Below are 17,053 nucleotides of genomic sequence, written 5' to 3'. Positions count from 1 at the left end.
TTCCAATACTTGCAAAAACACACAAATCAATTTTTGATTTGATTAGGGATGCAATGAAGACTAGCGAGTTTGGATCAGCAAGTTTTTTTTGTCCTTTGTGGATTAAGACTAACCAGAAAAAACATTAAACCCTATGTTACAAAGTGTTTAATATACTATATTATACTAAGTATAACTGTATAATTGTTGTTTGAAAGAGCAGTAGGCAAGACCAGGGGCGTAGGAATGAGTTTAACATTGGGGGGGACACATATCGGAAACCTGACGGATCCGTTAATGGTTCGAAAAGAAATATGTCATAAATTTACTATACTGAAAAAATTCACAAATATATTTTATTCTACTAAAAAGATACGTTTGTAAAAGTAAAGGAAAACACAATTCCTCCTTCCCAAATCCAGTCCCACCAAACGATGCAAACGGGAGAGGTTCTGTATATCTGTCTAACCCTAACATAACCAAGTAGTTGTGTTTTCTAAACCTAAATAGCGCAAAAATAACCAAAATAGCCCAGAAATAGTCTTGATTAAAGTCATGTGTTCAACCCAATTCATCGATCACAACCTCTTCCCTTCGTGCTCTCTTGTTGTTGTTTACACTACCTCACCTCTTTCCTGGACTTGGGGCTTGGTGAGGCTGCGCACCTGTGGTGCGTTCAAGGCACATATCAAGGTACAACGGTAAACAAGCCATCACCACACACACATTTACATTTACTGCTCTGGCTGTAACTTCAAGCCAACACTTCAATAAACTGGTTTCACAACATCTACCTATGTCCTGGTTGTCAGAGTAACCAGCAAAGCCACCTAGGTGCCGTGTAGAAGACAGCTGTAGCCAAATGCGGTTCCTCTCCGGCCGGGGAAGGGGCACACACGGGCCTCCCAAGACGCACTCGGCCACAAGCTGCGGCGACCGACAGCCACAGGCCACAGCCCTTTCCTTGACACTTGCGACGCTCGTTGGTGGAGCAGAGGTCTGGTGAGGCAGCGCAGCGACCGCCACAAGCAGGCGGCAAACTAGTAGCCCCTGGAAGCTAGCCTGGTATCGCCCAATCTATTGCTAACTGCTATAAGTCTGGAACCTCTGTGTTGATTTTAGATTTCCAAAAACCCTAAAGGCCTCTGAACACCTTTTTATACCGACAACATGGTGTCCGTTTAAAAGAGCTGTGATTGTGTGCCATCAACTTATTGATTAGGAGTTGCCATAAACATAGCTCTCCAGTTCTTTTAATACTGTCTTGATAGCGGAATGAACAGTCCGTTCTACATCAGCGGCAGCCATCTTTGCTGTCGTTGAAAATGCCTTTAAGGCGCTCCTCGGCACTCTGACAATCGTATTTACCCCGCCTCCCATTAGATCAACTGTTGTGATTGGTCGGTTGGTCGGGGAGCCGTCGGCAAGACAGTAGCCCCAGGTCTCCGGTCTCTATTCAGTTGTTAATGAATAGAGACCGGAGGGTAGGGTAACAACGGATAAGAATGTCGGAATTCCCCTAGAATGTCGGAATTGAATGTCTGCCCTTGCTGTAACACCTACCATCGCTCCAGTTAACTGGTTTAACAACATACCGCCTGAGATAAGGACATACATGACCATCAGCAGATCTTCAAAACCCATAGAGGACGTAAAAAAAAACCTGAGGACGTAGCTTAAATCAAGTTAGATAATGAACTAATGAATGATGAACCAAATTTTCATTCAGCGCTTCAAAAGAGTATAAATATGTCATCGTATATATATATATATATATATATATATATATATATATATATATATTTATACATAGTCAGTGTGGTTTGAAAAACAACAACCGGTGGAGCCAACTCCAATCAATGTCACTCAGGTATTACATGCTTTTCAGGTTAAACACGTGATGTAGGCTATAAAGTATAACTTTTGCTGTTGGAAGAGCAAGTTTGGTGCAGTTGAGACAGTTGGCCTGGAGATGAAGGGTTATTTCTGGGGAAAGGAGTTGGAAAGGTTAGTATAGCTTACATGTTACCTAACACTTGACTTGCAATAAAATTTTGTTATAATATACATATTATATTATGTGTCATAATACATAATTTGAGTCTACTGCAAAGAGTGTCTACTGCAAATGAGTGTGCTAATATTAACAATCAAACTGTCTTTTTTGTTCATATCTTTCTTCACGTAGGCCTAAGTGTTACCTAGACAGATTAATAGTTATACATGTTATTATCTATCAGGCATTGAACTCATACTTTATCTTTCCAGACGCATTTATGTGTTGGAGATGCAAACCTATCATAGGAGGCCTAATTTGAAGAGTACATTCAAGACGCTCCTCCTACTCTGTCTGATAAAGACTTCACTCATCTACCTGCTTACTGGAAACAACATCAAATTGCCAGAGGGATTATCGAAAGATCTGATGTACAGCAGATCTTTAGATGGTTCCAACCAGATTCATAAGCCACCCCTTTATTCGGTGGATCCAAGAAAATACTTAATTCAGCGCCACCTAGCTTTTCCAAGGAACTACCATTTCATCCTGGATGACACAGACGTGTGTAGGTCCAACACTCCTTACCTGGTTCTGGTGGTTTCCGTGGCCCCCGGGAGCAGTAAAGCTCGGGATGCTATCCGGAAAACGTGGGGCACCGAGACCCTTGTCCAGGGGGAGCTGATCCAGACTGTCTTCCTCCTTGGTCTCCCCAGTGGAGGAAACATCACAGAGCAGCAGGAGCGTGTCCGCATGGAGAACCTTCAGTACCACGACCTGATCCAGAGCGACTTCATAGACAGTTACATCAATCTGACCATCAAGACCATGGTGATTATGGACTGGCTGGCCACGCGGTGCTCAAAGGTGTCCTATGCCATGAAGATTGACTCAGATATGTTCCTTAATGTGGAGAATCTGGTGAGCATGTTAAAGTCACCAGCCATCCCAAAGGAGTTATACCTGACAGGAATGCTGATGAGCGATAGGCCTGTCGTTCGCGATCAGTCCTCACACTGGTATGTTCCTATGGAGATGTTCCCTGACCCTCATTATCCAACCTACACCCTTGGCATGGGCTACCTCTTCTCCATTGATCTGACAAGCAGGTTTGTGGAGGTCTCCAAAAGCATCGACCCCTTCAATATTGAAGATGCCTACATTGGAATGTGTATGAAAAAGTTAGGACTCAGACCTACTGAGCCACCAGATCCAAACCAGTTTAGAGATTACCTCGATAAATACAATCGCTGTACCTTCTCTAAGATCATCACATACATTCTCGGCTCTTCAGAAGAGCTGGTGACTTACTGGACAGACTTAAAAAAGCCTGGCCCACCATGTTAGCCCTTTGACATATATATGCCCATTTCATGGATAACATGGGGTTGAATTGTCAATCAATTGCTAGTTAATGATACCCATTTGTGAAAATTGGACTGTCAGGAGACACCAGCGTCTCCTCTTTAAGAGGACTACAGACCCTCTACAGACCCTCTGATTAGCCCCAGGAATGTTCATATGTTTTTATTAACAATGTTTTCGGAATTTGTATTGTTTTATTGACTTTTGTTTTGTTTTTGTAATGATTTGAAAAACATCATTGCATAATAGGATTTTGAGCCGTAAATAAACGTTCTATCTTAACTGTACATTAACAGTGGCCTCTTTTTGTATAATGTGTTTTAGTGTTTAATGATGATTATAGTAAATTATTATGAATTAAGCAAAAATAATTAATGTGTGGTATACCTATATTTTACTGTTATTATTGTATATGTATATTGTATTTAGCAGATGCTTTTATCAAACTGACTTACAATAAGTACATTTGTCAGAAGAAAAATAAACAGTAGTTTATTGGTACAGTAAGGATGTTCAGAGAAATTGCAAGTGCCCAGCACTTACAATTTCTAGGTTAACCCATTCCCATAAGTGTGTCCATTAAGTGCCGGTGAACTTTGAACAAGTGAGTCTTGAGCCTCTTGCTGAAGCTGTTGAGCGACTCAGTCCTGCAGTCCTGACATCGCAGAGAGCTCTTTCCACCATTGTAAAGTGAGGGGGGGGGGGGGGGGGGGGGGGGGGGGGGGGGGGTGAGGAATGATACAGGGACGGAACTGGTTCTGTCCCATAGGTAGCCAGCGATGGGGTTAAAGTTAGGATGTTTTTTAACCCAGCAGTTTTTGTTGAGTGTGTGAATCATAAGTTGACTTTATGTAAGAGCACTTGATTACTGTTTAAGCATTGAATAGTTAAGTCTACAATATGCCTCTGTATTGAATTAAGTGTTTGAACATTTAATTTTCCAGGTACAAAAATATTATGCTTCAACTATACTTTAGAAAGAATGTATAATATGTATAATAAAAGAGAAGCTACGCTTTAGTACAAGAGATGTGTAATATTAGCCTAGTAACTGTTTATCTTACCTGAAGTAATCGACGATTGCGCATCGTTGAGGAGGAGACGCTGGTGTCTCCATCGTGTCCTTTTAAAGAGGAGATACTGGTGTCTCCATCGTGTCCTCCTGAGGAGGAGACGCTGGTGTCTCCAACATGTCCTCTTAAAGAGGAGATGCTGGTGTCTCCAATATGTCCTCTTAAAGAGGAGACGCTGGTATCTCCATCGTGTCCTCTTGAGGAGAAGCCCAAGTGGTGCAAATAAAGTACACTTACTATACGTATACTAAAAAAACGCTACTAAATATTTGAGGTTAAGTACATGAATTTGGATCTCCCTCCACCCGAAACGCTACTAAATATTTGAGGTTAAGTACATGAATTTGGATCTCCCTCCACCCGACCACGCACTTCCTCGGGTTGGCCGTGAGCCCCGCCCGTCTCAGCGACTGAAGGACGGCCGCCACCTGCCGCACATGCTGCTCCCACGTTCCACTATAGATGACCACGTCATCAATGTAGGCAGCAGCACGCGCGGCGTGGGGCCGTAACACCCGGTCCATCAGTTGCTGAAACGTGGCCGGGGCCCCGAACAACCCAAACGGAAGCACCTTGAATTGGTATAGACCGAGCGGAGTGGAGAAGGCCGTTTTTTCCCGGGCTGCTGGAGACAGCGGAATCTGCCAGTAGCCCTTCGTGCAGTCCAGAGTCGTGTAATAGGTGGCCATGCCAAGCCGGTCCACGAGCTCGTCGATCCGAGGCATTGGGTAGGCGTTGAACTTCGAGACCGCGTTCACCCTACGATAGTCCACGCAGAACCGGACAGACCTGTCCGGCTTCCCCACAAGCACGGCAGGACTGCACCAGTCACTGTGAGACTCCTCGACCACGCCCAACTCTAACATGGTTGCTAATTCGCACCGCACCACATCTTGTTTGTGGACGGGCAGCCTGTGGGGGCGTGTCCGCACCGTTAACCCGGGCTGCGTCTCGATGTCGTGAGTAATTAACTGGGTGCGACCAGGCAGGGGCGAAAAGACGTCGGCGAACCGGAGTTTCAGGCCGGCAACATCCCGCGCCTGACTCCTTGAGAGGTCCTCGCCCCGACCTACCGGAGGGATGGGACCTGGGCCTGGGACTTCCAACTCGAGCTCTTCTCTCTCCGGCAGCTTCGACGCAAACTTCGCGTCGACGCAAACTTCCACTTCGCAAGTAATTTGGTGCTAGGGTTTAGGCAGCAGTACCAGGACCTTGTCCCCCGGGGTGAGATCGCGTAATCTAGTCCCTCTGTTGTACAGGTGTCTCTGACTCTCCTCGGCTCGGTGCAAGTGCTCACGTGACAATACCCCTAGTGAGTGAAGCTTTGCACGCAAGTCCATGACGTACTGGATTTCGTTTTTGCTGTCACTGGACCCCTCCCCCCAGTTTTCTTTAATGAGGTCCAGGACCCCCCTGGGCTTGCGCCCATAAAGTAACTCAAATGGGGAAAACCCCGTGGAAGCCTGGGGCACTTCCCGCACTGCAAACAACAGAGGGTCTAGCCATTGATGCCAATTTCGAGCATCCTCGTGTACAAACTTACGGATCATTGACTTTAACGTCCGGTTAAACCTCTCACGCAAGCCGTCCGTGGCTGGGTGATAGGCGCTTGTGCGAATAGCCTTGACCTTCAACAACCAGTAAAGTTCCCTAATCGTGCGTGACATGAAATTGGTGCCCTGGTCAGTGAGAATCTCTTTCAGCATTCCCATCCGCGATATGACATGAAACAACGCCTGCGCAACTCTTCGCGGAGATGTTGCGCAACGGAATTGCTTCCGGGTATCGGGTTGCTTAGTCGATCAGGACTAACACAAATCGATACCCATGTGCGTATGGCCCGATAATGTCCAGGCCAATGCGGTCGAAGGGGGCTTCCACCAGGGGAAGGGGCTGTGAGGGAGCCCTGGGGATGGCCGGGGGATTCACCAACTGGCACTCGGGGCAGGATGCGCACCACCTGCGCACCTCCGCACAAATCCCCGTCCAATAGAACCGGGCCATTATCCAAATCTTCCACCGGTGGGAATCTCGGCGATGGGACCTCGGGTTGAGGACCCCCCCCCCCCCCGATCCCTGAGCAGCGTCGGACGCCCCCGCCTCGGCACAGAACACAGCACGCGACTTATATGTCCCTACCTGTCGTGTCCGCATCCCCTTAGTCCCCCTAACGGCCTGTGGAATCCCCGCCCAATCCAACCCAAGAATCAGGGGATGCGAGAGGCTCGAACTAACTGCCGCCATGACCCTATATTTTCTACCCCCACAACGAATTTCGATAGGGACCAAAGGATACTTGTGCACATCCCCGTGTATACACCTCACCAAAACGCTCGACGCCTCGACCAATGCCTCGGACCGCACCAGGCGCTGGTGGATCATTTTCTGCATGCAGCCCAAGTCCAAAAGCGCCTAGTGCGTACCCCGCTGTATCCTCACCGGGATACAGTACGCCTCACCGGGACCCTGGGGAGGAGACGGGGCACCGGTGACGCGGACGACCTGACCCACCTCCATCATAGGGCACTCCCGGCGGAAGTGGCCAGGCCGCCCGCACCGCCAACACCCCTCCCCTGCCGTCTGAGCGCCCGTCCGTGGAGTGGGGGGGGGAGGCAACTCATGTGCCCGCTCTGGACCGGTCCCCCCCATCTTGCCCTCGACGCCGGGGTTGGCCTATCCCGCCGTGGGGCAGCCGCACTGGTACGTGAGCCCGGTGTCGGTGGTCGCTGGCTCGCTGGTGGTGGCTGCAGGTGGTGGTGGCTGCAGGTGGCGGAGAGACTCTTGGGCTGGTGGTACCGGACCCAGGCGAAGGTCCTAGCCGGCAGCCCCTCCACGAACCTCTCCAGGGCCACCTTCTCCACCACGTCTTCTGCCGTGTTCTGGTCTGGGACCAGCCACCTCCTTGCCTGATCCCTCAGCTGCTGGGCGAAGGCGAAGGGTCGGTCCCCCTCGCTGAAGGCCTGCGCCCGGAACCGCCGCCGATGTTCCCCCGGGTAGAGGCCCAGCCGGTTCCGGATGAGCCTGGTGATGGCGTCGTAGTCTTGCTGGGCCCCGGCCGGCAGACTGTGGGCCGCGAGCTGTGCCTCTCCTGTTAGGAGTGGCAGGAGACGGTGCGCCCACTCCGGGCGAGGCCACCCTGAGACCTCGGCCACCCCCTGGAAGGTCTCGATAAAGGCTTCCGCGTCGTCTGCCTCCCCCATCTTCGGGACGTGTATATGGTTTGCGGATCCCGGCCCTCGGGGTCCTTCGCTGCGTCTGCCGGAGGCGAGGAGCTCACGGAGCATGGCCCGATCGGCGGCCAAGGACTGGGCCAGGTCCGTGAGCACCTCGTTCTGTGCCTGGTGGAGCTGGCCTTGCCGCTCGGCCATCTGGGCCAGGTGCCCGAGTACGTTTCCCAACGGGGACTGGTCCATTTTTCCTGCGCTAGAGCCCCACATTGGGCTCCACTGTAGTGGGTTCAAATGAGTGCGAGCAGGCAGAGTTGTCGTCCCTCAGTGGGAGATTGTTTTATTGTCTTTAGAAGGAGTACACAAATACTCAAACTATAACAAAGGTTCTCCAAGAGTCGTCCCTTTGTGGGTTCTTGGTATGATCTCCACTCGCTCTGGATCTCTTTGGTCCGTTCGCTCCTGGTTTTCTCCTCACTACAACACAAAGCAAGAACATAAGTACACACTCCCTGATTGGCCTGAGTGTGGACAACTGCTCGCAATCAGGTCCAATCCCCCCAGCCGATCCGGTGCGCTCCCAACCTGCCCATACTCCCCCTGCAGGCCAGACGTTGCACGTCCCCCCACAATGAAGTACACTTTATATAGCATTTTCATAGTGTTCTACCAAGAACTTGAAAGTACACTCAATTACCACTATAAGTATTTGCAATTTAGTACACTTTTTATAAGTACTTAAATTGTATTTGTAATACCTTAAATAATACTACTTTGTCACCTGGGCGTGAATGGCACAGTGGAATGTTAGTACAGCCCTGAGGCCCGCCTCCCTCCTTGACAAGTTAACCAGTCACATAGTGTTTATGACTCAATAATAAACCGTTGGGATACAACCCGATTCTCGTCGCCAATTGTTAGATATTAACCTGGTTTAGACATAAGGATGTCTAAACCAGGAGCACCAGTCAACATAGCTTTACTGTTCAACATGCTTGAAAACATAAAACACTGTGCACACATAGCACCCAGGTAATGCAAGCAACAAAAGGTAGTGCCTTCATTAAGTGGGTATACCACATTCATGACAATTCGTCCCTTCCAGCTTTGACGTAACCTGTAAACATCACAAGGTAAGTACTGTATTAAATGACTATAACTATAACAAAAATAAGACACTTAATCAATCCTCAAATAAACATCACTTGATTACAACAACAAAAGGGTGATAGTCAGCAGAGATGGGGACTCGAGTGTGAGACTCAGACTCGAGTCGCACTTAAGTCACACAGACTGTGACTTTAGACTAGACTTGCGACTGCACCCAAAAGACTTCAGACTTGACTCGGACTCGAGCTTCGACACTCGTCAAGTCATGCAATATTGCTTTTTAAATCTAAGTTAATTCATGTTTTTCTATTAGGGATGGGCAACGATCGTCGAATAGTCAGGGTCACGTAGAATATCGAATAATGAATGTGACTATTGTTATTTATTACACAGCTCTTCTCAATGCTGCGGAACGCTCCGCTCACTTGCATGGTCCTTCAAAACTTCCAGCAGTGAATTATTTTTGATAATTCACCATTGCTAAGCATATAATGACCGCTGTCAAGGAAAGTGGATTTTTTTGCCGTCCGTCGTATCACCACGCAGGTAGTCCGGTAACTTATCAGCGTCCTCGGTTGCTATGTGACGTCAACGTCTTGGGCTATTTGACTATTTCTCTGCTGATCAACACTATGAATGCTGGTGACAAATACATTTTAAAAAGATACACCATGTGAAGTTACTTTTTTTGTTTTGGCAAGTAGCCGTGTAATAAGCGGGATAATGTATAGAACGTCGCCGGTCATTATCGAAAATAAGCCTTATTTTCCCGATAATGACCGGTGTTCTATACATTATCCCTTACAGAAACTAGAAAGGCAGACGTGTTCCATAGTTTCCATATGCTAAAGACGTGTCTAGTTCAACATATACAAACATGTATTCTTTGGTGCAGATACCAAAATGTTGAAAAATACAGTTCTGAAATTGAAACAGATTTCTTTGTGTGTTTCTTTAGATTGCATTGCATTAGACCCCATAAAGTTATCCTTCAACTGATTTTGATACTGTACTGTATGGATGGTAGCTACAGGACATGCTTTGAATTCATAAGATTTAACAATACAGTGTTAGGGACAGATCAGATGACCAGAGACTTGAGAGGCCATCTGACAGATCGGATGGCCAGAGACTTGAGACTTGACCTGGACTCGTGACAAAAGACTTGAGACTTGACTTGAACTTGCCCTCAAAAACTTGAGACTTGACTTGGACTCGAGCTCAAAGACTTGAGACTCGACTTGGACTTGCAACAAATTACTTGTGAACATCTTTGGTAGTCAGTCATGACTGCAAATCAAGTCTCTGAGGTGCTCCCAAAAGTCCCGCCCCGAATTCACAATGTTCAGCCAATCTGCGCGAATCTGCCATATATTTGGCTATAGACTCCGTCTTGTGCTGGAATGGAGCATTGGACCTTGGGGATGCAACAAGAATCTCGTTGCCAATTGTTATACATTAACTTCATTAATAACCGTAAAAAGGATGTCTAAAGCAGGAGCTGCAGTCAACATAGCTTTACTACTCAACATGCTTGAAAACATAAAACATTGCGCACACATAGCACCCAGGTAAGGCATGCAACAAAAAGTAGTGGTTGAACCTTTCATTGTGATTGGCGTAGTGAAGTGATAGTATGGCCCTGCGCCCTGCCTCCCTCCTCTAAGCACTCTAAGCACTGAATAATTATGCATTGAAATAACGTATTGGATTTTTTGCCTCAAAGGTAAATCAACGTCATTAACCTCTTAAGCTCCAGCCTAATTTTAATTGTCTAATTTGTCGAATTAATATGCTTGGTGTTTGAGTTGTGTTTGGTGTGTGTAAAAATGACTTACATGTGCTTGTAGCGGAGTTTCTCACATTTAATTTGATATGACTATTTCTACATAATACGGGCAGTGTTGTATGCCTTTTGCTGTGAGAGTGATTACAGCCTTCCCAATTAAACACTGACTGTAGCTTTTTATGGGGAGAGAAGCCACCGAAAAGTGTGACCCCTGGGAGCACTGTTGTAGCCTACATTTTCTGCAACATGCATGAGTTTGAAGCGTAGACAGGCATGAAGTCGTTCACGTGCGGAAAACATGCCCAAGCTTAAAACTTAACGTTTGTATCTTCATCGATCACTCGGAATGGGGGGTATTATTTTTGTAACACCGGGCGCACGTTAAGTGGCTGGAACAAAACGGTTGATATGCCACTGTGGTGGCATAACAAGAGCGCAACGAGCGCGCGCATAGCCAACACTATTCTGTACGGAGTGACATGATACAGATATGAGGATGACAAATTAAAAGCAGGTTGCTGCAGGCCGCCTCTTCCCGAGGCACGCAGTGCTTTCACTGGAAATACAGGTTGCTGCCGCTTCAGTTGCGCAATACTGTCGGCTCTGCGCTCTCGTTCCTCAGTGGGCAGCGGGCTTCAGCATCACATCAAAGATAGCCCCAGCAGCATCACACCAAACGTAGGCAAAGCGACCTTGGCAGATTGCCCCAAATTGGTGCCCTAAAAAATTGGGCTCCTTGACCCACTACAATTACCCTTACGCTGCATGTAAATCCAGCGAAGTCACTGCAATCACACACACACTTCGCATAGATACAGGCATTAGTTCATCGTTTATTTCATACTGCAGTTAAAATAAAATAAAAAACGGTGTGCATTATAACAAAAACATAAATAAAACATAAGATCCCCCCCTCACCTTGTTTTTAAATGTGCTTAATAAATTCATTTTTACATTTTTATAGCATTTTACAGACCGATACAATGGATAGGGCGTTTAGTAAGGTCCACCAGCGTTGCTTCTCTCCCCATAAAAAGCTACAGTCAGTGTTTAATGACTTTGATTTACCTTTGAGCATTTCCTATTATAGGCTACTGTGTGAAATGCTGTCTAGAATTAACGTTTGTATCAAGAAAAAAGGAACCAGCGAGTGACGCTCTTATTCCCGCTCTCCTTGCTTGACAGCGTTTTAGCACCTAGGATCGATTGCTCTTCCTTCGTACCCGGATGTTAACATTGAATTTTCAGATATTGAAATTTGCTGCTGAATTTGGCATATTGAATAGACTCGCGAGAATAAGTCCCGCCTCCGAGGCGCTTGGTTCCATGTTTAAATGTCTACGGAAAATAACATGGGGGTTTTGAATGATCGTACGTGACAAACTCTGTAGGTGGCGAAGAAGTAAAAGCTGCGCAGGTTTTGAACTATATCTTTCCATCAAGATTAAACTTGCACTTTGGATTTTCGGGGCCATTAAAGTAGTTAAAGGGGACATATTAAACCACCAGGTGTGAGTGTGATAAGCCTTTTTTGCCCCAAAATTTGCCCCATATGACATCACTAGTGGGCGTGTCCACCTAGATCTGTGCTGGATAGATGAGCAACGTTTACTTCAGTCCACTGGGTAGGTGACTGATCTATCAAGCACAGATCTAGGTGGACACGCCCAATAACATGTCCCCTTTAACTATTATTAATGCTAACCGGGAGCTAGTTCTGATCTGCGCAGACTTCATACGTCATACTTGTTAGGGAGGTGGGAGTTGCTCGCAACCATTCACAACCTAACGTGATTGTCATTTCAGGCGTGAATGGATGAGCAGCGTTGGTGCCACCCCCTCCGTAGGCGGGCTCTGGTGCCATTTCGGTGAAGACAAACTATGAAACATTGCCGTTGCTATGCAACCTTGACTGGGAGAGTCGTGACGTCCTAAGTCAGCGCAGATCCGCGTTAGCATAATTTTTCTTCATAATAGTTAACTACTTTAACGGCACTGACAATCCAAAACCAAAGTGGAATCTAGATGGGAAAAGTGTGTAGTTCAAAACCTGAGCAGCTTTTACTTCTTCGCCACCTTCAGAGTTTGTCACGTACGATCATTCAAAACCCTCATGTTGTTTTCCATAGACATTTAAACATGGAGCCAAGAGCCTCGGAGGCGGGACTTATTCTTCAGAGGTCTGTTTGGGGACGATGAAAATATTTTAGTTTAATAATTGAATGTTGAATATTGGATTCAGACATTTTTAACAAAAATAAAGCTGAAAATGATTTATTGAAAATGTAAGAGTTAAATTCAGAGGCAAAAAATCTGGATCCGTTATTTCAATGTGTAAATATTCAGTGCTTAGAATTCCATGGCTTTTTATTTTTAAAATCCGATGGCACAGATTAACTTCCATACCAAAGTTATTATTAAACAAGTGTCGATTATGTAAAAAGGGAATAAAAAGGCAATCTTCTTCATATTCCTAGACATATGTTATGCATGACTGGATATATGTAAACCAACCTGCGTCTACGAAAGGACAATATGGGTTTCTTGCTGTTTTACAGTATGACTTACCAGGTCAATACTTAATAATCCTATCAATAATAGGTTGACCCATAGTAGACAGAATTGATTAGTTGCCAACCAACTTTGCTGAGTTGAAAGTTACAATAAAACAATGTGTAAGAGGTTTTATGATTTGATGAGTTAACAACAACTGCATAATGTTCGACACTCGCATTCAATTGACACGTCAATTAGGACCGAATGACTTGAAAACCCTATCCCGTCGCGTCTTCTGTCGCCTCTTTTTTAATCCTTCCTCTGTGCTGTTCGGAAATAATTAATATATTGCGCGTAATCATGCAGTCTTCTGCAGTAGAGTGCTGTTACAATAATCAAAAATATTGTTAGCCTATATGTTTTACGATAACAATCAATATGTGCAACCTAGACAGGTTAATTGTAGGCTGTATCAGGTTATCAGGCACTTACTTGAATACATTGTCTTTCTCCTATATGCAGTGCAGTGATGGAGATTAGTACTCTTCATGTAAGTGTACTACAATACACTTTTAGCTCAAAGTGTTATGCAAGTATACTTACATCCACTTCTAATGAAGTGAACATGAAGCATTTTCATAGTGTTCTACAAAGAACTTAAAAGTACACTCAATTTACTACTTTAAGCAATTGCAATTTCGTATACCTTTTCTAAGTACTTAAATTAATACATACTCTATTGTGTGTAGTACACTACAGTATACTTGTAATACGCTATAGTATACTACTTATTCACCTGGGCGTGATTGGCAGAGTGAAGCGATAGTACGGCCCTGCGCCCCGCCTCCCCCCTTGACAGGTTAATACGTCACATAGAGTCCAGTCCCGTGGCAGGTAGGGCCAGCAATAGTCAACCGCGTTGAGTGCGATAGAGACGATTTGTAGACTTACCTGAGAGATGAAGGACGCTTCGGGGGCGAAGGAGTTGGCGAGGTTAGTAAAGCGTACATATTACTACCGTTTCACTCGCAATAAAAAAAAAACCGGTGATATAGTCACCCATATGCACATATCACCCGTTTTTTTAATTAACTAGTGTACGCCATTGATGGTTATCAATTTCATACAAGCATTTCTACAACGGTAACCTTTCAACTTAGATGAATAATTTTGTACGGAAAACTGAATATAAACAACAAGTAGGTCGATTATGTAATAAATAAATAAAAAGGCTGTTTTCTTCGTTTACCGGGATGTTATGAGTAGCACCCTGCCTCTATGAAAGGACAATATGGGTTTCGTGTGGCGTTGTAAAATGACCCATCCCGCTTACCACCTTACCTTACCACCTTACAACTACAACTGCGTAATGTCCGGAGCTCGCATTCAATTGACGCGTCAATTAGGACTGAATGACTTGAAAATTACTTTGAATCCCTATCCTGTCCCGTCTTCTTTCGCATTGTTTTTATACATTCCTCTATGCTGTTGTCCATTTTCCATGCTGTCAATTCGGATATAATCAATATATTGTGCGTAATCATGCAGTCTCCTGTAGTGCTTTTATAACAATCAAAAATATTGTTAGCCTTTAAGTTGTACTATAAGAATCAATAAGTGAAACCTAGACAGGTTAATTGTAGGCCTTATACATATCTGTCTATCAGGCACTAACTTGAATACATTGTCTTTCTCCTATATGCAGTGCAGTGATGGAGATTCACACTCATCAAAGGCCACCTATTTTAAGGTCAACATTCAAGGGGCTCCTCTTACTTGCTGTGATACTGATTTCAATCAGCTACCTGTCTGTAAACAAAGACCAATGGTCAAATTATCTGCAGAGCAACATGCCTTTGAAACAAACCAACCAGATTTATAGAGCCCCTCTTCCTCTGGAGCATCCAAATCGAGCCTTCCTCCAGCGCCACCTAGCTTTTCCAAGGAACTACCATTTCATCCTGGATGACACAGACGTGTGTAGGTCCAACACTCCTTACCTGGTTCTGGTTGTTCCTGTGGCCCCTGGGAACAGGAAAGCTCGGGATGCTATCCGGAAAACGTGGGGCAACGAGACCCTTGTCCAGGGGGAGCTGATCCAGACTGTCTTCCTCCTGGGTCTCCCCAGTGGAGGAAACATCACAGAGCAGCAGGAGCGCGTCCGCATGGAGAACCTTCAGTACCACGACCTGATCCAGAGCGACTTCATAGACAGTTACATCAATCTGACCATCAAGACCATGGTGATTATGGACTGGCTGGCCACACGGTGCCCAAATGTGTCCTATGCCATGAAGATTGACTCAGATATGTTCCTTAATGTGGAGAATCTGGTGAGCATGTTAAAGTCACCAGGCATCCCCAAGGAGTTATACCTGACAGGAATGCTGATGTGGAATAGGCCTGTCGTTCGCGATCAGTCCTCTAAATGGTATGTTCCTATGGAGCTGTTCCCTGACCCTCATTATCCAACCTATACCCTTGGCATGGGCTACCTCTTCTCCATTGATCTGACAAGCAGGTTTGTGGAGGTCTCCAAAAGCATCGAACCCTTCAATATTGAAGATGCCTACATTGGAATGTGTATGAAAAAGTTAGGACTCAGTCCCACTCAGCCCCCACATCCAAACCAATTTAGAGCTTACCTCGATAAATACAATCGCTGTACCTTCTCTAAGATCATCACATACATTCTCGGCTCTTCTGAACAGCTGGTGACTTTCTGGATGGACTTAAAAAAGCCTGGCCCACCATGTTAGCCCTTTGACATATAGTTGCCTATTTCATGGATAGTTGAATTGTCCATAAATTGCTAGATAATGAAACCCATTTGTAAAAATATGATTTTGGGAGTATTTATATTGTTTTCCATTATTATTTATATTAATTCCATTATCATTTCAGCATTGTTTGTTGACTGTTTAAATGTTTGGTGCAAAGTATCATGTGGCGTTTTTGAACTATAGTGTACTTGGAGGCGGGGAGGGCTAACCTTTGGTTTTTTGATGTGTCTTAATCCATCCAATTTTATGGTAGGCTGAAGGCCTTTAAAATTAAATAGGCCATAAAAGTATGAGTGTTGTTAGGTCATCGACTCCAGACAAGAGTGTCATCGGTTAAAACACACCTTCCAGTATGGTGCAATAGTAATTGAGTGGTCAGTATGGTTCCAGTATGGTACAATCCATCTTTGGAACGTTGTAGTTTCATCATGGCAGGCCCACGTCCATAATTTCCACAGTCGCATAATGATGTAGCCTAGTGTAAGTGCAGACAGATTCTCTTAGCACTGTGGTTTTCGGTTTTTTTTTGTGGAGGGCCCGACATATAAGCTGCAATAACTATTCCAGCCACAGATGGCAGCTCCTTTAGACAGGTGAGGAGGGCGGAGCCAATACGACACATAGGACATGCCTACTCGGTATTAAAGCAGGGCCTGGAGCCAACGAAATCAGAAACATCCGGCAGTCCATACTAGGGAGTTAGGTACAGAGGCCTGGTGTTTGTCGCTCACACGTGTGTCCATACAATTCCGTTTTATTCAGTTTTACCCTACTTTTAGCAGAAGTGTTAGGCTGAACTATCTTTTTGTTGTAAAATAAACGTGTTTGTTTCTTAAAAATATGATGTTTCTCTTGTGTAAAATGTCAGAATGATCACTTGTTAAGAACTATGATGACTTTATTAGACAAAATAGTATATTACTACTATAAATTAATTGTAATAATAATAAAACTAATATTCTATTATTAGAGCTAGGGTATACATTAATTTTATGTACCAATATTATAAAAGGTATATGTCTTGGGATTGTCTGTGATCGTGTCATTTTAATAGGTAAAATGTAATTGAGTCTGTTTCTACAGCCCCTCTAATGAGCTCCAGGGTTGTTTTCATTTGTAGGCCTAATCGTTCCAAAATAATCTGTGTGGGGTGGTACTTTTGCTTTGTTTTTGTAATGATTTCAAAAACGTTTTTTAGCTGTTAAAAGGTGATCTTTAGTTGTCATTAACTAAAAATGTTCTTAACTGGATTTTTTTTTCACCATGTTTCGGTGGTAAAATATTATAAATTACAG

General features: G+C 44.9%; 2 protein-coding genes across 2 annotated transcripts; both read left to right on the top strand.

Moving 5' to 3' along the window:
* Positions 1–1,919: 1,919 nt before the first annotated feature.
* LOC307071084 (beta-1,3-galactosyltransferase 1-like) lies at positions 1,920–3,322 on the top strand (the record flags this gene model as incomplete). The annotated part of the gene is made up of 2 exons (XM_079729960.1): positions 1,920–1,986; positions 2,248–3,322. The coding sequence occupies exons 1-2, from the start codon at positions 1,952–1,954 to the stop codon at positions 3,320–3,322; spliced, it is 1,110 nt and encodes a 369-aa protein (XP_079586086.1). The 5' UTR covers positions 1,920–1,951.
* A 10,554-nt stretch (positions 3,323–13,876) lies between these two features.
* LOC307071086 (beta-1,3-galactosyltransferase 2-like) lies at positions 13,877–16,638 on the top strand. Its single transcript, XM_079729962.1, has 2 exons — positions 13,877–13,968; positions 14,681–16,638. Exons 1-2 carry the CDS (start codon positions 13,934–13,936, stop codon positions 15,732–15,734), a joined length of 1,089 nt encoding a protein of 362 aa, XP_079586088.1. The 5' UTR covers positions 13,877–13,933; the 3' UTR covers positions 15,735–16,638.
* The last annotated feature ends 415 nt before the right edge of the window (positions 16,639–17,053 follow it).

The sequence above is a fragment of the Pollachius pollachius genome, assembly GCF_949987615.1.
Source record: "Pollachius pollachius genome assembly, chromosome: 2".
Lineage (NCBI taxonomy): Eukaryota > Metazoa > Chordata > Actinopteri > Gadiformes > Gadidae > Pollachius > Pollachius pollachius.
Note: the sequence above shows the minus strand (reverse complement) of the source record. Positions and strands in the feature narration are given on the sequence as shown.

Excerpts from the sequence above, each read along its gene's own strand:
- LOC307071086 (XM_079729962.1), top strand. The coding sequence starts at position 13,934 with ATGAAGGACGCTTCGGGGGCGAAGGAGTTGGCGAG. Across the intron at positions 13,969-14,680 it reads GGGGCGAAGGAGTTGGCGAG|TGCAGTGATGGAGATTCACA; the intron begins GTTAGTAAAGCG and ends TCCTATATGCAG.